The 24,864-nt window shown below is 35.9% G+C and overlaps 1 protein-coding gene across 3 annotated transcripts in view; it reads right to left on the bottom strand.

The window, feature by feature from the left end:
- STIM2 (stromal interaction molecule 2) overlaps positions 1–24,864 on the bottom strand; it is a 170,061-nt gene that overhangs the window by 60,418 nt on the left and 84,779 nt on the right. For all 3 annotated transcript variants that reach the window (XM_030917586.1, XM_010368900.2, XM_030917592.1), the window contains exon 3: positions 16,478–16,592. In XM_030917586.1, coding sequence (XP_030773446.1) covers positions 16,478–16,592 — 115 coding nt within the window. The remainder of the gene's footprint in view (positions 1–16,477; positions 16,593–24,864) is intronic.

Here is a 24,864-nt window from a genome sequence, read left to right as displayed (position 1 = left end):
CACTAAATGCCCACAAGAGAAAGCTGGAAAGATCTAAAATCGACACCCTAACATCACAATTAAAAGAACTAGAGAAGCAAAAGCAAACAAATACAAAAGCTAGGAGAAGGCAAGAAATAACTAAGATCAGAGCAGAACCAAAAGAGATAGAGACACAAAAAACCCTTCAAAAAAATCAATGAATCCAGGAGCTGTTTTTTTGAAATGATCAACAAAATTGATAGACCTCTAGCAAGATTAATAAAGACCAAGAGAGAAGAATCAAATAGACAGAATAAAAAATGATAAAGAGGATATCACCACCGATCCCACAGAAATACAAACTACCATCAGAGAATACTATAAACACCCCTACGCAAATAAACTAGAAAATCTAGAAGAAATGGATAAATTTCTGGACACATACACTCTCCCAAGACTAACCCAGGAAGAAGCTGAATCTCTGAATAGACCAATAACAGGTTCTGAAATTGAGGTAATAATTAATAGCCTGACCATCATAAAGAGTCCAGGACCAGATGGATTCACAGCCAAATTCTACCAGAGGTACAAGGAGGAGCTGGTACCATTGCTTCTGAAACTATTCCAATCAGTAGAAAAAGAGGGAATCCTCCCTAACTCATTTTATTAATGAGGCCAGCATCATCCTGATACCAAAGCCTGGCAGAGACACAACGAAAAAAGAAAAATTTAGACCAATATCCCTGATGAACTTTGATGTGAAAATCCTCAATAAAATACTGGCAAACCGAATCCAGCAGCACATCAAAAAGCTTATCCACCACAATCAAGTCGGCTTCATCCCTGGGATGTAAGGCTGGTTCAACATACACAAATCAATAAACGTAATCCATCACATAAACAGAACCAAAAACAAAAACCACATGATTATCTCAATAGATGCAGAAAAGGCCTTCGACAAAATTCAACAACCTTCATGCTAAAAACTCTCAATAAATTAGGTATTGATAGAACGTATCTCAAAATAGTAAGAGCTATTTATGACAAACCCGCAGCCAGTATCATACTGAATGGGCAAAAACTGGAAGCATTCCCTTTGAAAACTAGTACAAGACAAGGATGCCCTCTCTCACCACTCCTACTCAACCTAGTGTTGGAAGTTCTGACCAGGGCAATCAGGCAGCAGTAAGAAATAAAGGGTATTCAGTTAGGAAAAGAGGAAGTCAAAATGTCCCTGTTTGCAGATGACATGATTGTATATTTAGAAAACCCCATCGTCTCAGCCCAAAATCTCCTTAAGCTGATAAGCAACTTCAGCAAAGTCTCAGGATATAAAATCAATGTGCAAAAATCACAAGCATTCCTATACACCAAAAACAGACAGAGAGCCAAATCATGAGTGAACTACCATTCACAATTGCTTCAAAGAGAATAAAATACCTAGGAATCCAACTTACAAGGGATGTAAAGGACCTCTTCAAGGAGAACTACAAACCACTGCTCAGTGAAATAAAAGAGGACACAAACAAATGGAAGAACATTCCATGCTCATGGATAGGAAGAATCAATATTGTGAAAATGGCCATACTGCCCAAGGTAATTTATAGATTCAATGTTATCCACATCAAGCTATCAATGGCTTTCTTCATAGAACTGGAAAAAAACTACTGCTCACATGGAAACAAAAAAGAGCCCACATTGCCAAGATAATCTTAAGCAAAAAGGACAAAGCTGGAGGCGTCACGCTACCTGACTTCAAACTATACTATAAGGCTACAGTAGCCAAAACAGCATGGTACTGGTACCAAGGCAGATATACAGACCAATGAAACACAACAGAGGCCTCAGAAATAACACCACACATCTACAACCATCTGATCTTTGACAAACCTGACAAAAACAAGAAATGGGGAACGGATTCCCTATTTAAGAAATGGTGCTAGGCAAACTGCTAGCCATATGTAGAAAGCTGAAACTGGATCCCTTCCTTAACACCTTATACAAAAATTAATTCAAGATAGATTAAAGACTTAAGTATTAGACCTAAAACCATAAAAACCGTAGAAGAAAACCTGGACAATACCATTCAGGATATAGGCATGGGCAAGGACTTCATGACTAAAACACCAAAAGCAATGGCAACAAAAGCCAAAATTGACAAATAGGACCTAATTAAACTAAAGAGCTTCAGCACAGTAAACGAAACTATCATCAGGGTGAACAGGCAACCTACAAAGTGGGAAAAAAGTTTTGCAATCTACCTATCTGACAAAGGGCTAATATCCAGAATCTACAAAGAACTTAAACAAATGTACAAGAAAAAAGCAAACAACCCCATCAAAAAGTGGATGAGTGATATGAACAGACACTTCTCAAAAGAAGACATCTATGCAGCCAACAGACACATGAAAAAATGCTCGTCATCACTGGTCATCAGAGAAATGCAAATCGAAACCACAATGAGATACCATCTCACGCCAGTTAGAATGACAATCACTAAAAAGTCAGGAAACAACAGGTGCTGGAGAGGATGTGGAGAAATAGGAACGCTTTTACACTGTTGGTGGGAGTGTAAATTAGTTCAACCATTGTGGAAGACAATGTGGCCATTCCTCAAGGATCTAGAACTAGAAATACCGTTTGACCCAGTCATCCCATTACTGGGTATATACCAAAAGGATTATAAGTCATGCTGCTATAAAGACACATGCACACGTATGTTTATTGCAGCACTATTCACAATAGCAAAGTCTTGGAACCACCCCAAATGTCCATCAATGACAGACTGGATTAAGAAAATGTGGCACACATGCACCATGGAATACTATGCAGCCATTAAAAAGGATGAGTTAATGTCCTTTGCAGGGACATGGATGCAGCTGGAAATCATCATTCTCAGTAAACTAGGACAGAAAACCAAACACTGGACAGAAAACAAGGACAGAAAACCAAACACTGCATGTTCTCACTCATAGGTGGGAACTGAACAATGAGATCACTGGGACACAGGGTGGGGAACATCACACACCGGGCCTGTCAGGGGGTAGGGGGCTGGGGGAGGGATAGCATTAGGAGAAATACCTAATGTATAAATAAGTTAATGGGTGCAGCAAACCAACATGTCACATGTATACCTAGGTATCAAACCTGCACGTTGTGCACATGCACCCTAGAACTTAAAATTTTAAAAATAATAAAAATACATATATACACTAAAACCAAAACAATATCCTAAAACAGACTGGATACAGAAGCAGCTATGAGAATCTACCCTCCAATGAGTCAGACATTGAAGAGGTCTGCAAAAATGCAAGACAATGTTAGTCTTCTCATTATTTTGGAAAATATAATTTATTTTAAATAAAAAGATTACTTATATATTTTGAAAGACTTAGACAAATTGCTCAAATTTTAAAATAAAACTTGGTAGTAAAAAAGAAGATATACTGTACTGTACTTTCAAGCCACTCAACAAAGCGTGTTGAACAATCAGTTATGCACAGGAATTTATTAAGCATTTAGTTTTGTGATAAATTCAGCCTCTTGTACTTAATATACTGTAGTTCCATTAGAATCTAGAGTGATTACTCTTTTGGGCATTCTTGAAAACCACTCAAAGAATCCAGACACAGTCCTAAAGCACATATTCACTAACTTAAAACTTCACCTTCCCTCATTCAAAAGCTTCCAATTACACATCTAAAAGATAATGCAGTCTAAGGACATCAACAGATTCATGCAGTTGAGCATGCTCATTAAAAACAGATGAGAGAAATTTAGACCACTACCAAAGCAGATCAATCTCCAACTATCTCACACTGCAATCTGGGATATGCTTACCTTTGCTAAGATCACAGGCTCTGGATCAGTGGGAATGCAACTAGCACACAGAAACCTATTATTCATTGCAGTAGAGCTGTAGCACTATCAGTAAAAGTCTCCCACACAATATTTGGTACTGGTCAAAACAGGGAAAATAATCATGTTAGAATTCTATATGCTTACAATATATAATTCAGAAACCAAACAAATGCATAAGCCAATTTAAAAGTGAAGGAATCTCTTGGGCCGCCCTTCTCTAATTACTTGCCCCTCCACCGCAGCTCTCCCCATCCTGCCTCTATCCCCTTCCACAAAGTTCAAGACATTGTTCAACCAGGATTGTCACACAAATTCATCACAGAAAATGAATTCTAAGAAGGATTTAAAAATTGTTAGTGATATGCCTGTGAGTCATTGCCATCCAGCAATGGAGAATTATTCTGTCAACAAGTTTCTTGCCTGTCTGAGTTTAAATTATTTTCTTATTAGCCTAACAAAATCTTTTCAATCCATAAACTGACACAACTATCCATGAAGAAAAAGAAAGCTGACATGAAACAAAATATGTAATAAGGCTGACATGAAACAAAATATATAATAAGACTACCTCTAACACATAGTAGGTGTTCAAAAAGTAACTGCTGAATTATTTTTTAATGTTCAAGTTTAAAAATATCAGTCCAGTGCTTCCCTTTTGTCTTTTAAGTAGCCAAGATCTACCAGTTCTTAAGAAAACTTTCTACTTGATCAGACGACCCATTTAATTAAAAACTACCATTACATTTCCCTCCATTTTCTTACCTATTCCTTAAATAGGGGTCACCCACTGTTTCTACTTTGTACACACTCATTCTCTTAAATCCTTTCATTGTGGTGAAATACCCATAACATAAAATTTACCATCCTAATCAATTTTAAGTATACAATTCAGTGGTATGAAGGATATTCATATTGTTGTGCAACCAGCATCACAATCCATCTCCAGAACTCTTTTCAATTTATTACACAAAACTGAAATTCTGTATCCGTTCAACAACTCTCTGTTCTCTCCTCCCCACAGACCCTGGCAACCAACATTCTACTTTCTGTCTCTATGATTCTGACTACTCTAAGTACCTCGTGGAAGTGGAATCTCACAATATTTTTTACGTGACTGGCTTTTTTCACTTAGCATGATGTTCTCAAGGTTTATCCATGTTGTGCATATGTCGGAATTTTCTTACTATTCCCTTGTATGTATATTCTACATTTTGCTTATCCATTCATTCATCAATGGACACTTGGGTTGCTTCCACTTACATCTTCCTCAGGATCTGAGTGTGTGTGTGTGAGTGTGCATCTGTGTCACTCCATTCCCCATACCAGTATTTAAATTTCCTGAAGGTTAATGATTTTTTTTTTTTTTTTTTTTTTTGATACAGGGTATCAGTCTGTCATCCAGACTGTAGTGCAGTGGCACAAAGTTTGTCTCTCATACTTCCTTATTTTCTACTAATGAGTGTGATGCATGTTGTAAATATACAAATAAATATTTTGTTGATGGATGCCACAAAGATAACACTACCTTATTATCTGCAAAGCTTATGTTTTGCATTACTCTTCTGATAATGCTAAACAATACACACTTTTCTATTTACAGTTTTTTTATTCCAGTCTCATTGTAGCCAACATCATACACTTTAAAGAGCTGCTGGATTTTATCAACACTTAGAAATCCCTTTATACTTTCATATCCGGAAGAAAAAGGTTAACTTCCTGAAGGTTAATGATTTTTTTTTTTTTTTTTGATACAGGGTATCAGTATGTCATCCAGACTGTAGTGCAGTGGCACAAACATGGCTCACTGTAGCCTTGACCTCCTGAGTGCATGTGATCCTTCTGCCTCAGCCTCCTGTGTAGCAGGGACCACAGGTGCATCCTACCAAGCCTGGCTAATTTTTTTTTATTTTTTGTAGAGTTGGGGTCTCACTTTGTTGGCCAGGCTAGTCTCAAACTACTGATCTTCCTGCCTGTTAACAGTAATTTTATTCTTCCCAAATCTAATGGGTTTTTTCACATACATAGTATTTCTCTGTGTCAAGCTACTAGCCACTTTTCATCTCTCCTCTCTCTAACCCCCACTTGTTGGAGGAGAGGGGCAGGGGAGGAGGAAAAGGGAGAAAAGAAATCACTTACGAAGATGCATACAATGCAAAGAGAATAAAAGATGAAAGATGTCGCTGGACCAGAAAGATAAAATGAAGCTCAGTTAAAGGCACTTGCAAAATATATGAGATCCTTAATAACAGTTACAAAAGGCAGACAAAGAAGGAAACAAAATCAGTCACAGCATTCACAATATAAACACAAAACGTCTGCTCAGCAGTACATCTATTCTTATTACTGAGACCTAAATGAAGAATTCTTCAGGAGGACTCTTGGCAGACACTTTGCATTATGGCAAGTCTATGCGCCGTACTATATAACCGTCTATCCCTCCCTGAAAACACTCCCCTCTCTAAATGCTGACACTGTGCCTTCCTGATTCTCCCTCCATGTCTCTGATGGCCATTACTGATTTCATTCATCAATTCTTTGCCTTTTCCTTAATGCCAGTATTCCCCAAGGCTACTCTCTCCCTTTCCTTCTTTTAATGAACTCTCAATTTATATGACTTGAAATTATTATACCTTTACGTGAGTGAATCACAAATCTCTTTGTTTGAATTTAGAACATTGCCCTTATGCAACTATAATCTCCTAGTGATAAACACCTGTTTTGCATTTTTTAAGCTGATTACTTGGTAAGAAAAGTTGATGGAAACAAAAACTACAAATTTCCTTCTATGAAAACTGCCATTCTGTTTCATTTTGTCAGACCGATCTAGATTCTTAATTTTAAACTAGTAAGTAATTATCTGATTAAAACACTGAAATCAAAAGTATCTAAATGATCTACTATTTTCAACATCCTGAAAGAATTAATGTTGATGCAAAGAGTGGGAGAAACAGAAGATTATCCAAGGGTTGGAAGAATGCTTACTGAAGACCTTTTATTGAAGAGGTTCTTATCTTTAAAATATAAAACCAGATGAGATGAGAAAGATAGAAAGATATAAGCTTTATTAGTTCTATTCTATGCAGAGTAACCATCCAGAGAGTGAAACGGTTTTTAAGATACAAAAACATGCTAAGTGATTTATTCTATTTTTTATCATTCATTTCCCCTGAGCTATATATTTATATATGTAACATATACATAAATATACATATCAGAATCATAGAAATGTTTAGAATTTTTAGAAAGAGCAAAGGTCATATTCAAATTGAAAGGGCTGGCTAATACCTTGGAAAGTTTTAGTTTTCATTGTATTAATATTTGTAATTTACATTATTTCTATTACAGTCGCTACTAAAATGCTAAGTAACATTCAGTTAAATGGGGGGAAAAGACTCAAGTAAGCATAAGATTTGTCTGAAAAGAAAAAAAAATTTAACAATGTCATACTCAACAAACAAGTCCTTTATTCAAAAGCAGTGGGAATAAAATATTTGTTCCACATAAAGTAGAATTTAATATAGTGACTCTCCTGCAATAACCTACATTTGAAAATCTAAAACTATTTCCTGAGTCCCTCCTTCCCACCCCTTTCCCAAAACAAAGACGGATAAAGGAAAATGTAACACACATGCATATGCAACTGTTTTCCAACTACCAGGAAAAGGGTAGAAAGGACAATATGATGTCCAAAAAAGGCTACTGTTTTCTAGATAGTCCATCACAGTGAAAAGTGGACAGCCCTCATTTTTACCTTCTGCAGAAGGTTCTGTTACTGTACTCCAAACCTGAGGTATCCTTTGAGTCTGTGAACACAGCAGAGAAGAAATGTAGAATAATTCAGGTGTACAGAAAACCAAAAGGCAAACTCACCAACAATCTTAGAATAGTACCTCCTTAAATCATAAGAAAAGCTTCATATGTTGAATTATATACTGGAAAACTTGTTATGTGAGAAAAAACAAGGCTCAAAACATTTATTTCACGTGTTCCTACAGAATACAATTGTCAAGTTTTCTACAGGACAGAGAGATGTGATAGGTAGTTGGTCTCTGCATCTTCTTCTGAGAGGGAGTCTCTATTTCAGAATAAAACCAAGAACAATCTATGTAAAGGCAGGATTGTCTCAAAGTTAAGTATCTTCCACAAACTAAAAAGACAGAATTAATCCCAGCAAATCAGCATATGCAATGATCCAAAATCTCCAAAACTCAAGTGTACGTAAGTAAAAGAGGAAAAGCTGACAATAATAAAACAGAAAGAGAAAGAGAAAAAGAGGAAAATTAATAAAACTGAAATAGCCCTGATGGGTAGATTTGAAATGAAGGGAATAGAAACTAAAAAGGCAACATAAGATCATGATTAAGAGCAATCAGCAACTTACTGTGAGTGCTCTGAACTCATGTGGATAATTTTATGATAAAAAGAAAGCTATTTGATAATAAAGGGAAAAGGGGGCAAACTCTGTATGAAGTACAAAAATCCATTCTAACTAATGATTAATACAGAACAGTGTTTGCCAAATTTGTAAATTAATCAAGAAAGACTTACACTATTTTTCTAGCAAACCCAAGTTAAAATCCCTTAAATGTTGGTTGACAGAGCGAATGAGCAACACACTGGTGTCACCTATTCTCTTCACAGAAGAAACTTGGACTATTAAAGACCTTTTGTTAGTGGTAGAAATGATGACATCTGTTATTCTGAAACTACACTCTACCTCAAGAATGGGCCTTCCCTTGCATAAGCTCCTTTCTGTGAACAATTAAAACTCAATCCCTCCACTATGGCTATAACAAGAGCTTCTCCTAAAGCTAAAAGCACTGTAGGAAAGCTGAAAAGTGTTAAAACCTGATTTACTAAAATAGCACAGGTATTTGTAGCATATTAACAGCCTTGAGTTTTTTCAATGCACTATATTAAGTACAATTATCCTCCTAGCTATTAATCTAGCACAGTGTCTCTCACTGAAGGGGTGACAAGAGATGAAAAGTAAATGTCCCTTCATGGAGCTCGTCTGGCTTTACTTCTGCAGGTGCATGGACATGCTTTTCTTCTTATTATCCCACAGTGCCTTCTACATAATCTCAGTTACAGATTGTAGCACATCCCTTAATTACTTGTTAAATTAAGATCTTTCTCCAACAGACTGTAGACAGGTGGAGGACAGAGAACACAGTCTTCATCTGTGTATCTTTTGAACCTAGGACAAGGGCTTTCTCACAATAAGTATTTACTAAAAAATTTTTCCTGTATGAATCTGGTAAATAAACCCCCCTCCATGCCCAGTGGATCCAAAAATCACAGGGAGGAAAAAACTGGAATTCATTCTAAACACAGGGGAAAAGTTAACCCAAATCTTCCTTTAAGACACTGCTCAGAATTCTTGTTTCATTCTTCCCACTCAAAGCCACATTATATTCAACTCAATGCTAATGTTCCTGCCAATAGTGAATTTGTCTTTTTATAACTCTTCTACATTACCAGGCCTTCTAAAGCAAGAAGCTATAGTAGCTCTTAATACTTAGTACAATGATGATAAAACGCTACCACCTCCCACACAGTAAAATATTGCTAATAGATAATTGCTAAAATAATATCCTTTTTTGCTATCAAGACAGATACAGACCAAGCTTCCTTAATATAGTGCTCCAGGGAATCACTATGGATTGGTAAGCACTGGAATATGAGTGGAATCATACTTGCCACTCTTGGAGCTGCTCATCAGATTTACACAGAGACTCACTATAGTCTGGTCTCCTTTTCTGACCCAATCTCCCAGCATTCTCCAACTCAGCGCCTCTTCCAGCAATGAGTCTGCAATATCCCATAAATGTGCCATGGTCAGATTTACCTTACAAAAACAGTAATAACAGGTATCTATTCATCACTTATTTTATGTGGTAGACAACTTTTACTCCCATTTAACAGATGACAGAACTAAGATACAAGACGGTTACGCACTACATGTTAAGACCAAATGACAAAATTTTAAGTGTTTATTATTATCTCACATACACTAAAAATATATTATCTCTTGTATAAATTATGCTTATTGAAGGATTTAGCATTTACATCTAGATTCATTTTAATGTGCTAACTTGTATATCCCTCTGTTTCTTATTTCTATGAAAATTTTATCTTTCAAAGTCCTGTTGAAGAGCCATCTCCCTAATGAAGCCTTCCCTGTAATAAATCTGCCCATTCTCTTAGATTCCGACAATCATGTCATTTATATAGTATTTAATCAAACCCTCTTGAATTGCTATTTAACATTTCATCTGCATACATGCAAAACATTGTTAAGCTCCTGGAGGAGAAAGTTTGTCTCTCATACTTCCTTATTTTCTACTAATGAGTGTGATGCATGTTGTAAATATACAAATAAATATTTTGTTGATGGATGCCACAAAGATAACACTACCTTATTATCTGCAAAGCTTATGTTTTGCATTACTCTTCTGATAATGCTAAACAATACACACTTTTCTATTTACAGTTTTTTTATTCCAGTCTCATTGTAGCCAACATCATACACTTTAAAGAGCTGCTGGATTTTATCAACACTTAGAAATCCCTTTATACTTTCATATCCGGAAGAAAAATCTTATGGATATAAAGGTTCTATATATTTTTAAAATATTTTTAACTTCCCTTACTTTTAGGAATTTTATATCCATGGTTAGAATTTTTTTTCTTTATATTTTCTTTTATAAAATACTTATATTTTCACTGTCCTAAACAAAAAGAAAATACTTTTGGTCATTTAATCTCTGGCTAGCCTCTAGGTACTCTTGAAAATAACCATTATTAAGTGCCTGTATCTTTCTTCTCTCAGACTATTTCAGCTCTTTTTAATTTCTGATCCTTAAAAAATAAATAAATATTCTCTTAAATTTCCAAATGTCAATTCAATTTGTAAAGCCCAAAATTAAATAGTGACTTTAGGTAGGTTAAGATTTGTGCTGAATAGGATGGAAAGATTACCTCATGGTTGTCACATGTTATAATAACTAACCCAGTGACTTTTAATTTTAGGTATCTGGCTACTATTTAAGTACATTCAGTAATTCTCACAACGTATCCAGTTTATCAAAATCTATCTGAAATCTAATACTAGTTTTTAAACGGCTTTCATTTGCATTAGACAGTTGCCATGTGCAACTTGACCAAGCATTCTCTCTACACACACACACACACACACACACACACAGCATTAAAGTCACTGTTGAAATTCTATTTGAGGTCAGGATCAACTTCTGCATAAAATAATTTTACTTTTCCACAGTTGACAACATTCCAGAAAGATTTTGGGTACATTTCACTGTCCAGAGTTTGCACACAATGATGGTACATATATAGCTTAGTCTGTTCATTTTATAAATATTGTGAGACCAAGTCAAAAACAGTATAAAACTTTGAATATGGCAATTCCTCAAGGATCTAGAACTAAATGTACCATATGACCCAGCCATCCCACTACTGGGTATATACCCAAAGGATTATAAATTATTCTACTACAAAGACACATGCACACGTATGTTTATAGCGGCACTATTCACAATAGCAAAGACTTGGAATCAACCCAAATGTCCATCTGTGACAGACTGGATTAAGAAAATGTGGCACATATACACCATGGAATACTATGCAGCCATAAAAAAGGATGAGTTTGCGTCCTTTGTAGGGACATGGATGCAGCTGGAAACCATCATTCTTAGCAAACTATCACAAGAACAGAAAACCAAACACCGCACGTTCTCACTCATAGGTGGGAACTGAACAATGAGATCACTTGGACTCGGGTAGGGGAACATCACACACTGGGGCCTATCATGGGGAGGGGGGAGGAGGGAGGGATTGCATTGGGGAGTTATACATGATATAAATGATGAATTGATGGGTGCTGACGAGTTGATGGGTGCAGCACACCAACATGGCATAAGTATACATATGTAACAAGTCTGCACATTATGCACATGTACCCTAGAACTTAAAGTATAAAAAAAAAAAAAAACAAAACTTTGAATATGACTGAATTTTTGTTTATTTCGCATTACTACTGAATGAGAGAATCAACCTTTACTAAGTGCCTAACAGGTGTTGCCAGAAATTACGCCAGGTACTTTTACTACATTACTCATTTATGTCACACAAGAATTACATTTTATAAGTGAATTTTCAAAATCTATCCAATGTCTCACTGTTCATAAATAGAAGAGCCAGAATTTAAAGCGGTATAGTTTGAAAGCCTACATACTCCCTATAGCATGCCACCTCCACTTTCACTTCTAGCAAATTTTCAGGTAACTAAAGAAGGAGGCTGGGTGTGGTGACTCCCATCTGTAATCCTAGTGCTTTAGGAGGCCAAAACAGGAGGGCTGCTTGAGGCCAGGAGCTGGAAACCAGACTGGGCAACATAGTAAGATCTCATCCCAACAAAAAACAAAAAATAAGCCAGGCGTGGTGGTGCACGCCGATAGTCTCAACTACTCCAGTGGTTCACTTGAGCCCAGGAATTTGAGACTGCAGTGAGGTATGATCACACCACAGCACTCCGGCCTGGGTGACAGAGCAAGACCCTGTATATTTCAAGAAAAAAAAAAAAAAAAAAAGATGCCATGGGGGAGCTACCATTTATGTTCTACTTCTTGTCTCCTTCTAGAACTCCTGGGTCAACCTTCAGAGCCCATCCCAAACGCCACCTTCTGCGTATAACAGTGAACTGATCACTCCCTCCAGTGAGCTACCTCCATACCCTAAATTTACTGCTATTATTGTGCATATCACCTTATAGTGTAATTATTTTTTTTCTTTGTCTTTCCTACTCAGCAATTTGCTCTGTATACCCCAGATCCATGTTTAACTCATCATTAATCCCCAGGATCCAATGCAACACTCGTTTAGCGCCTAATAGATACAGTCTGTTTTGCTGCATGTGCTTCTGTAACATGAATTAGTTTATGTGCCACTAGTAATCAGGGGTCACGTCAATCAAAAGTCGTATCATTTCATATGTGACTTTTCCAAACATGGTTTCATTTCACATCACCAAGTAATATCAAATGGATGCAAAGTATACTAACTGCCAATACAGCAAGCTACAAACAGGAGCTTCCACTTACCCTCCTTCTTCATCTTTGCTCAATTTGGCCAGAGCCTCTGTCTTGGAAATGCTTGTTGCTCAGTTCTCACCTTCATGCACTTTGCCCTTGTCTTCATTTTTTAGCAAGCTCAACTCTACTAGAACGCCCCACCCATCTTTCTATAAAGTTATCTTCATTATTTTTAATGTAAATTCCTCCATCTACTATATAGTATGTATTGATTAAGAATTTAAAATTCTTTTTAGTGGTACTTGTGTGTGTGTATATATATATATATATATATATTTTTTTTTTTTTTTTTTTTTTTTTTTTTTTTGAGATGGAGTGTAGTAGCGCACTCCCGAGTTCAAGTGATTCTGCTGCCTCAGCCTCCCTAGCAGCTGGGATTACAGGAGTGTGCCACCAAGTCTGGTTAATTTTTGTATTTTTAGTAGAGACAGGGTTTTGCCACGTTGGCCAGGCTGGTCTTGATTTCCTGACCTCAGGTGATCTGCTCGCCTCGGCCTCCCAAAGTGCTGGGATTACAGGCATGAGCCACTGCACCTGGCCTGTACTAGTATTTTTATTACTACTGTTAATGCTATGGCTAATAAGGTTCTGAATAGTCTCCTTCAGTCCCATTTTTCCCCTAAACTGTCATTTTTAAGTTCATAATTTTAAAAAACAAAAATTTTTAAGAAATGCATGTAATGTCTTACAACAGAAACGCCTGTACTCAAAACATTTGACCAACTGAATTACTGAGCATCCAATACTTATCAGGCATTACACTTTCATTCATTCAACAATGATTTACTGAATATCAAAGTGAATATTCACTATTGAATACTAAGTGAATGCACTGCGGCTAGGCACGGGAGACACGACAATGATGAGCAAAGAATGAATGCATATATTTGCCGTGTGTGTATGTAAGTGTGTTATATACATACACACCCACATGTTTCTGTATATATTCAAGTAAACAACCTTGAATTACCTGTTATTGTTAGGGGTACGTTCTAATCTCTACTTCAGCAGTTTTCAAACTTTTTCAGAAGAACTACTTTTTGTTTCTCAAGATAAATTTTAAACAGAAACGAAATATAACAGATAAAAGCAGAGCCCTGCACACTCAACATGCCCTGTCCCTGGGACTCCTCCTGGAGCCTGAGTGTTTCAAAAATCAGTGCTATAGCAACAATGCCCAACCCTTACATGACCCCTTTAATAAATAGAGTCTGATATGGGTTGAGAAAAATCAACTAGGTCATTATAAAGCTTCTAGTGAAAGTTTATTATCATTTGATTCCTCTCTCTTTCATCCCATACAGCTGCATTAGTAGGAGTCCTGAGACTACTTCTCCCAGGCTCTGTAAGGTTATATAGCCAACTGGGGCTTAGAGAAAAGGAAGCAGAGAGGAGATAACTTAGGCCAACTGTTTAAACTGGGGAAATCCCTCATTATCATAATGGTCAGATCTCAGATTAAGGTGAAAGCCTAGGGAAAAAGGTTTAAGAGGTCATTCAGCTTGGAAAGGCCTTAGCTTAAAATAAAAAATAAAAAGTAAAAAAAACAAGCAAACAAACATTCTCATAGATCACAAAAGATCTCACCAAAGTCACTAGGGTGGGAAAACAAAAAGGAGTTTAAGAATAGAGTTCTCTTTATTTAGGATACATTAATAAACAAAACACACAAAGTTCCCCTGCTCTATAAGACTTACATTCTTGGGGGTGAGGCAGAGAGAGAAGGGAGATATATATATAATGAATAACCCAATTATATAGTATCTTAGAAGGTGATACATGATAGGGGAAAAGGAAAGCGTGAAGCTGAGTAAGAAAGATCAAGAGTACCAGAAAAAAAAAGAAAAATGAGTAAAAGGGGAGGTTAGCAATGTTAAACAGGGTGGCCAGAGAGGTTTCACTGAGAGCATAGCCCTTGATAAAGACTTTAACAAAGGAGGTGATGGAATTAGCCACGAGGAAGTGTGCATTCCTGCATTTGTGGAATAGCAACAGGTCCAGAATGAATGGAGCACAGTGAGCAAGAGAGATGGATGGAATAGAAGAGGTAAGAGATGAGAGAGAGGTGGAAGTAGAAGGCAGAACATGTAGAGGCTTACAAGTCTTTGTAAAGATTTGGACTATTACTCTGAGCTACTACAGAGTAATGGGCAGATCTAATTTACATTTTAGAGTACTCTGCTAGGTGAAGAAGAGACTACAGCAGAGCACAAACACAGGGAGATGAATTAGGCTGCCACAATTATCCAGGCAAGATATGATGGTGGCTGAACAAAGGTAGTACAAGAGCTAAGTGGTCAAATATTTTTTTTTCTTCATTCAAACATAGTCAAGTGGATTCCAATCAATGTATTACATATTTTAATTCTTAAAAAAATACTAATAGCAATAGACTCTGTAATGGATCTCCACCTCCCTTCTTAGTATCTATGGATTGCTGAGCCATATCATGTCAATAAGGTAAGTTTGTTGCTGAGTTCCCCACCATTTTCACTTTTCTTCATGAAACTGGTATTTGTTTATTCCTATTCCTATCCAAGCTCATGTTATTTTTAAATGGTGTAGGAAGAGAAATGGAGAGGTTTTTTAAAAGTCTATATATTTTTCTTTTAAGTCCATATTGTTTTCTTCTTTCTTCCCCCAACCCAAGTATATTTCAACAGAAAAACATGTAAGCAAGCTATCTACCATCTTCTGTACTAAGAAAAATACTGAGCATTGGTGGGACAGTTTCATTTTCCCACTTTTAAATGTTATAATGACTCAAGTAAACTTTATTATTTCTTTACACTCTTAATTGGTAATCTGTCCCTTTAATTTAATTATTCAGAGAAAAATATATGCTTACAATATAATTGCTGACTTTCATGAAAGAACAGAAGTATTAGAAAGAAGGAATTTTAGTTGAGTTACTGAAAAAAAAAAATGTAAGCTTAGTGGACTTGTAAATTTTTTTTTTTTATTTTAGTAACTGCCTAGTATTAGGAACCAAGTTGAGATTTTTAGATCACAGACTTTTCTTGTACTAAACAATTACTGTCCATAATACAGCTTGAGAACTTCACAGTAGAAAAGGGAATAAAATACCAATTATTCAATTTTATCATGCAACTATTATGAGACGTCGTAAAGGATTTACTTAAGAAAAAGTTGAACAGTAATAGCCTCCTAAAAACATTAGGAACTATTCTCCAAAACTAAAAAGAAAACTTTGTGTTTCCGTATGTTTATTTGCTAAACCTTTTATAATAATGTCATGTAATAGCTGAAATAACGCTTTACAACTTTAGGTTCTCAGACATGCATTATCTTATTTATTCTACTATAATTATATGAGAACAGCTGATGCTTAATGACTCTCAGAAAGATAAAAATCATCTTTCAAAAACAAGAAGGGAAAATTATTTACTAAAATTTAAATATCCTCACAAAAATGTTATTTTGATTTTTTTGGTAAAAACATACGCATAAGTGAGTTAACAACAACTAAGCAGGCTAGATGTGCAGAAGGGGAGGGAGCCAGGTCACGAAAGCAGTCTTACCTTCTGATGTTTTCCATCGTTTCCATAAATCCTCAATTGTTATATGTTTATCTTCTCTGTGCAGATGGCTGTGTTTATTAGTAGCATCTTTATATTTCATATCTTCTCTGATGAACTATAGAAGAGAAAACACTAAGATAAATATAAATTCACTACCTTAGTCTTGATAACTGGAGAAAAAAATAAAATCTGATATCCAGTGGGTGGCTATTTTCAAACAGTAACTGGTAAATTTTTTGGTATTATAGTCATATTATTCTTACATGTTTGTAAAATGTATTTAATGAAATGTCTTCTGCTACTAATCATAACACTACCACCACCAGCAGCAGCAGTAAAAGTACTTAATTCAATGTTTATTATTTACCAGATATTATTCTAAGTTATATAACAAATAGGTGTATACAGTCACCCCCTCCATATCTGTGGGTTCAGCATTCGTGGAATTGAGAATATTAGGGGAGAAAACAGATGGCTGTGTCTGTATTGAACATGTACAGAGTTTTAAAAATCATTATTCCCTAAACAATATAATACAACAACTATTTACATAGCATTTACACTGTATTAAGTACTATAAGTAATCTAGAGACAATTTAAAGTATATGGGAGGATATCTGTAGGTTATATCCAAATACTGTAACATTTTATATAAGGATTTAAGTATCCATGGATTTTGGTATCCACGGGTAAGAGGGAGTCCTGAAACTAATCCCCCACAGACACCAAGGGACCACTGTATATCTGTCTATACAGAGGAAGTCATTTAACTTTACGACAGTCCTATAAGGAAAAGTATTATTTTTCTTCATTCTACAGATGAGAAACCAAGGCCCAAAGAGACTAAGCAATTTGCCCAAGATTGAAAAAATAACGAATATCAGAGCTGAGAGTCCAACGCAAGCCATTTGGTTATATTCAACAGCATAATATACTGCCTCAATATCACTGCATTCATTTTTACCAAATACTTGGTGACAGGGATGTTTGAAAACAGAACAATCTTCTCAATTACTGCATCATATTTCTATGTTCTCCTGCCTTTTTTAAGCTACTACTTTTAATTCAAAAGCATTTGATTATGGTGTTTAGAGCTAAAGCATACTTTACAAAACTGAAGTATACCTTCTATTAGTCTTACTTTAAAATATATAGAGAGATAGGCTGAGGCAGGAGAATTGCTTGAACCCAGGAATTTGAGGCTGCAGTGAGCTATGATTGCACCACTGCACTCCAACCTGGGCAACAAGGCAAGAACCTGTCTCTTAAAAAAAATATATAGAAAGCATTAAAATTATCTTTGCTAAAAACTAATCTGTTCTATATTACTTTTTTAACCGTTTCCCATTGTCTAACAATAAAAAGCAAACTCCTTTTTATGATTTAATACCACTTATTAATCTTATCTCTGAGAATCTTTTAGGCCTTATCTCTTGATACTTTCCTTATATGTACCCATTACTCTAATTATGTGAAACTAATAGTTTTTAAATTGTTTATGCTTTTTCTACCTCAATATTTCTGATTTTTCTTGTTTCATTATTTTACGTGGTATCTTTTTTGTTTTTCTATTGTTCCAAAACTGTAAGATCATGTAAAATATTTCAGAAGTCCACAATGCAGAAATTGAAAATTTCCCACAGTTAAAAATGCCAGAGGCATATTTTTCTGACTTTTACACTAGCAATGAACATCACCTTCAGACAAAAGACCAAATTCTGCCTGAGTAGAGATGCTCTCTACTGAAACTGAAAAAGAAAATTTTAACAGCTGTATAATATTGAGCAGATCATTTAACTTTTCTGAGGCTCAGCAACCCTGGCAGCAAAATAAAGAAATAATGTTCTAGGATCAACAACACTGTTGAACATGTGGTCAGCAGAGTAGTGTCAGCATTATGGCAATCAGAAAACACTTTCACAGCATCTGGGTCAAGCATGTGATAAATATGCTCACCTTGTCCACCCTGTACATATATACTGGAAATTAAAAATCTGGTCCCTCATCATCAAAAGTTTGAAAAGTATTAATCTGAAAAACCTATGTAATCTGTTGTCTTCTTTAAATAGTGCCTTATTCCTTTATAATAAATGCTGCCTTAAGTTATATTTAAGGGGGCTGCCTGATTGCTCCAAGTCCTCCTGTCATCCAACTCTTCTTGACTGACACCTTCAAAATCCAGTAGCGACACTTGGAAAAATCACTACCAAAGAGATGCTCAGAAATTGTCTCTATCTTGGAAAAGGTCCAAGAGCTGGAAAGAAATTCTAGACTGAAAATGGTAATAATGGACTGAGCAGGGAAGAAATCTGTCTTGGAAATGGTCCAATCAGTTGGAACAAATGGCAACTGTTTCATTTATGTAATATATATTAAAGACAATGTCCAAAAAAAAGTATCCTCACTACACGAACACAAACAATCTAAATGTGAAGTTCTGTGATTTCAGGATCAATATATTTCAGAAAATAAGCAAATTTCCACATGACTAGATGTGGCATTCTAGCCATGTAACTATTTTAGAAAAGCCGGAATGAGTTTATGGATATATGCCAAACATACTTAACAAAATAAAAGATTTTTTAAAGTTTTTTATGCTTTTGAAGATACTTATAGCTCATCTGGTATAAAAGAACTATCTATTCCTAAGAAAGTTGGGTGAAAATTAAACAAACACAATGAATTGTATTTTCCCTGGAATTACCATCTAAAACTACTTCTGTTTTAAAACGAGAAGTATGACTCCAGGATATCACAATAACTCGTAACAAACCACATGAAATAAAAGTATATTCTGTATCTTACAGATCTTCAACATGCTGATCACAGAATGTGACTAGAAACCAGTATAATTAGAAATATTTTTGTTCGGAAAATGTTTAAATGAACCAAACACATTAAAAATCATCACGTTCTATGGAACCTTTTCCCAATATCCTAAAGAAGAAAAAAACATATAATTCTGACTGCTCAGACTTTTCCAAAATTTTCTTAAAAATTCCTCCTCATTTTAGCAATGAAGTAGGGTAACTAGAGAAATTTTAAAACAGTCACCAATAACTGAAAATGCATACACAAGACAAATACTCCTTCTTTGTATTCATTTGTCAAAAGGCAAATACTTCTTATTTGCAATTCATGAATTGAGAAATCTGAAAATAGGATGTGAAATTCAACGAAGTGAGTCTTCAAATAATGTATGGCAAATAATGTAGCGTTCCCTGGTAAATACATCCAATTACATGCAAACCTACTATAGGGAATCCTAAATTGACAAGGTACATAAGGGAGTGCTCAGCAAATAAATGACAAATGTTCTTTTTAAAAGATTCACTCACACGATTCTTTTAAATAAACTCTTCTAGTACCACTGAAAGTAATGCTTTACATATCCAGTTTGGGGAAGTTAGTTTTCACATAATAAACTGATTTCAGTTTCTCACACCTGTAACTTCAATGTTGTATTTGTGCTGTTATTTTTATGACAGCACTTTAATAAAATCTGATATATGTTATTATAGGTACATTCTGGGGCTCTATTCAGGCCATACCCTTTTCCCACACAAATACCAGCATTAGTGTACATCCCTGTGTGTGTGTAGTTACCCCCTCTCAATCTATCATCCACAGCCACAGCTATCTGATCAAAGGATAGACAGACACCTCACCTACAGGAGAACAACCCTGAGCCTATGCCAGGATGGCAGGATTCTCCTCACAGGAAATTTTACTGAGATTATGAAAAACTGGACGACTTGGCCACAGCTCTGGACTTTTTAGGGTGATAAACACACTGATGTTGAATGTACCATTTTATGAGTAGTAAAGATGGGCTAGGTGGTAAGGCAAACAGAGGAAGCCAATAAATATGCAGAAAGAGAAAATAACGAAAGAGAACAGAGGTGACCACAGGGAAAGACACAGCACAAAGAACTGCCTCCGTTCTTGGTGACTTTCTACTTTTAATTCCTCGGGAGGCCTGTTTTGCACAATTTTTATCCTGATTTCCATGATGTAAGTCTGTTTCCCCTTCTATTTTTAAATATATAATTTTAAGACCTCAATACTCAGGAGAGGTGATTTATCATCATAGTCAGGCATGCAGACTCGAGTCTGACATATACTCAAAACTTGACTCCACTACTTACTATAAGATAGTTGCAAGCACTTAACTGCTCATTAGTCCCATTTTTCTCTTCTGTAGAATAAGGAAAATAAAATTGCCTACTATATAAGGTAAAATGCATACACAGTGTATGCAAGTGTTAGACAAAAATATTTTGAGTGGTTTTTATATGTTGGTGTTGAGTTACTGTCAAAGTTTAAAACATGAATAAATGAGCACCACCCTGATTATACTGGAAGGTGTAATACATGTTTTGGGGATTAACAGACATTTATGTAAGTTTGCCCAATACACCCATTTCAGATATCCTGAAACAAACTGCATAACAGGGATGGAGCAGAAAACCAGTTTCTTTACTGACAATGTAAGCAGACTTTCCCAAATGACATCTGTCATCAAAACAATACAATGTCCAAGGTCTGATATGTGAGTCAGTTAAAACAGATGGGTTCTTCATAAACAATTGCAAGGTCTTGAAAATACTACTAAAATAGCTTAGTATAATGTCTCAGTGGAAAAAATCCACAAGAAAAGTACCACTATTATTCCCACTTTTTTTTTTTTTTTTTTTTTTTTTTTTTTTTTTTTTTTTGAGACAGTCTCACTCTGTCGCCCAGGCTGGAGTACAGTGGTGCAATCTTGGCTCACTGCAAGCTCCGCCTCCTGGGTTCAGGCCATTCTCCTGCCTCAGCCTCCCGAGTAGCTGGGATTACAAGTGCATGCCACCACACCCAGCTAATTTTTTGTGTATGTTTTTTTTTTCAGTAGAGAAGGGATTTCACCGTGTTAGCCAGGATGGTCTCGATCTCCTGACCTTGTGATCTGCCTGCCTCGGCCTCCCAAAGTGCTGGGATTACAGGCATGAACCACCATGCCCGGCCTATTGCCACTTTTAAAGATGAAAAAACTAAGGCTAAGAGAGAGTCAGCAATGTATTCTATTTCATAGAGCTATTTAAAAGGAGACCCAATTCTGGAAGTAAGTTTTAAAGAATTCTAAAGTCTAAGTTCTTCACCACCATGCTCACCTGGATGTTCTGTAAAAATGCACGGATTCCTAAACTCTTAGATGTGATAACATGTTAATAAAGCATGAACTGCCCATGTTTCTCTCTTCATCTTAAAATTGTTATATCAAACAGTACAGTGTTTGAGAGCACAGACTTGGTCTAGACTACACAGATATCCCAAATCTCCTTTTTGTTTTATGACTGTAGTAAGTTACTTGACTCTCTGTGCTTTAGTATTCTCACCTGCAAAATGGTCACCTTCAAAGGGTTATGAGGATTAAGTTCTTTATTTTACATGAAGTGCAAAAAAAAAGTGTTTGGTACATTAGTCGACACTCAATGTCAACTATTTTAATTTTATTGTAAATCACTTATTTTTCAAAATAATGAGTTGAATTTTTACCTTGATTTGCATATTCTGTATGATTTCCCGGACATGAATGAAGACAGTGTGAGGTACTACAAACACCAGCTAATAATCACTGATCTAAGAATTAAATCTACAAAGAACAGCAATACCAAATCTTGATTGAGACTCACAACCCGAGACACTGTAATTTGTATACAGATAGAGGTTACTACTAAGACATTCCTTGTTTTAATAACCTTGATCTTATCCTCTGATATGGTTTGGATGTGTCCCCACCCAAATCTCATTTTGAAATGTACTCCCGTAATTCCCACCTGTTGTGGGAGGGACCCGGTGGGAGATAATTGGAATCATGGGGCAGTTTCCCCCATACTGTTCTCGTGGTAGTAAGTCTCACAAGATCTGATGGTCTTGGTCTTATCAGGGGTTTCTGCTTTTGCATCTTCCTCATTTTCTCTTGCCGCCGTCATGTAAGAAGTCCTTTCGCCTCCCTCCATGACCCAGCCAAAATCTACCATTAGGCTTTGGCCTCTGATGCCAGAACTCTGCATACCTAAATATCCACTTGAGTGTTTCTTGCCATCCATTACTTAGACATGATCAATCCTCACACAATCACATAAGTTAACATTATATCCAATCACCATTACATCAATAATATATATAGCAAGTCATTTGGAATTAATGTTAATATTCATGTTAATATTCACTTTAAGTAGGGGTAAGCATTTCAGATTTAATGAATGAAAAAAATCTCCTTCTGTATTTGCTAAAATTTAGTAAGTCAGAATTTGCATTTCCAGCAAAGACGAGGTTACAGGGGCCAGATTTACCATACCTCCAGGCCCTCAAAAAACAACTAAAAAACAGACACAATATACAAACAATAGTTTTCAAGACACTGAACACAAGGCAACAAAGAACAGTGATCCCTGAGAGACTAGAAACAAACAACTGTGCCGTATGACTGACCCAAATGAGTTCCTGGAGAGAATTTCTAGGAAAAGGTGCAAGAAGAGGGAACCCAACAGTGCCAGGCAGTTTCCCTGAGTTGAAAAGACGGGACTTTGTGTGGGAAATGGCACATTCATACATCTGTGGGAGTACAAACTAGTGTAACCTTTGTGGGGGGCAAATTTTAGCAATATCAATTAAAATGTTAAATGCTCATTGCCTTTAACCAAGAATTTCTACTTTTCAGAATTTATTCTATAGTAATGCTCACATAACTGTATAAAAAGTTCAAGAGTTCTCATTGCAATATTATGAATAAAAATTTTATGACTATTCAAACTGCCCACCAGTAAGAAACATTTGACAAATTACGACACCATCAGGGCAAAACGTAAAAGCAGATATATCCGTTTACCCTTAATAAAAAAGAAAAGCTTACAATATAGCTATCTGATAATTTAATAAAATTACATCAGTTGAGTTTGATCACTCTGGAATTTTTTTCATGCTGATTAGAAGCTATGATGGCTGATCTGATACATTAAAAAAAAAAAAACAACAAACCTATAAAAGCTTTTAATGTACATTTTCATACTCTCTCTTAACTTCTAGCCTAATGTTACTTGGATCCACCAAGGCGCTGCTTGATAACTCCAAAGAACAACACAGAACTGGATCAAGCATCCCAGAGTCATAGGGTAACACCAGAGGAGGCATTCTATCAAAAGAACAGCTTGTCTTAGTCCATTTAGTGCTGCTATAACAGAATAACTGAGACTGGCTGATTATTTATAAAGAACATAAGTTTATTTTTCTCACAGTTCTGGAGGCTGGGAAGTCCAAATCAAGGCACCAGCATCATCTGGTGAGTGCCTTCTTACTACATCCTCATATAGCAGAAGGCTAAAAGGCATAAGAGAGCACCCACTCCCACAGGCCCTTTTTATAGTGGCACTAATCCCCTCATAGTCTAAGCACCTCCTATGAGTCCCCACCACCCAACACTGTTGCATTGTGGATTAAGCTTCCAACACATAAATTTTGGGGAACACATTCAAGCCATAATGCTTCTTCTGATCTGAATTCATGGTTTAAGAGAGAAATCAAAATTTCTATCTAGAACAGGAGTGTGTAGATTGTACCATAGGTATGCAGTTTTTGTAGATAAGAGAATACCAGTAAGACAAAAATTATATATTTAAGAAGCTTTTAATTTCAACAGAATCAACTGAAAGCTGTTTCGTGTCATAAAAACGTAAAGACTACAATTAGTCTGAATGCTTAAAACATGAAATAGCTGTCACTGGTTCTTGTTGATACTAGAGCTCTAATTAAGTTGTAAAGCACTAGCAGCGGAAATATATTGCAGGTAAGATTATGTGTTATACGGAGGGTCAAGTAATTATTTCTAGTATCCATCACTGAGAATACTGTGTATTATGCTTACTTTCACTGTTTAGTGAGTACCTATAAGCACTTAAAACAAAGCTATATTGTATTTATAAAATGCAATTTAGAAATATTCTTCATCAAAACATATTAAGTATTCAATTTGATTAATATTTTTATAAAGCAAAAATTTTAAAAAACGTATGTATATGTTTACATATGATTTTATGAACATAAAGAATGCTATGGGGGAAAAAATCACAAGCAGTAACACCGATAATGAACGGGGGATGGGATGGGCCATCAGGAAGATAAGAGGAGGAGCCAAGGAGGAAATACAATATTTACACATTAAACTGTGAGCACCTGCTTAAGTTAACACACACATACACAAGCTCAACAATAAAGACCCTGAAGCAAGACGGAGGCATTTCAGAGTGAGACACAGGAAGCAGACCTAAAACTGTATCACAGCTGTTCCTAAAGCACAGATTAGAGGTTACTACCACTTTCTTTGGAAAGAGAAGCTGGATACCAAT

Source organism: Rhinopithecus roxellana, chromosome 2 (assembly GCF_007565055.1).
Source record: "Rhinopithecus roxellana isolate Shanxi Qingling chromosome 2, ASM756505v1, whole genome shotgun sequence".
NCBI lineage: Eukaryota > Metazoa > Chordata > Mammalia > Primates > Cercopithecidae > Rhinopithecus > Rhinopithecus roxellana.
Note: the sequence above shows the minus strand (reverse complement) of the source record. Positions and strands in the feature narration are given on the sequence as shown.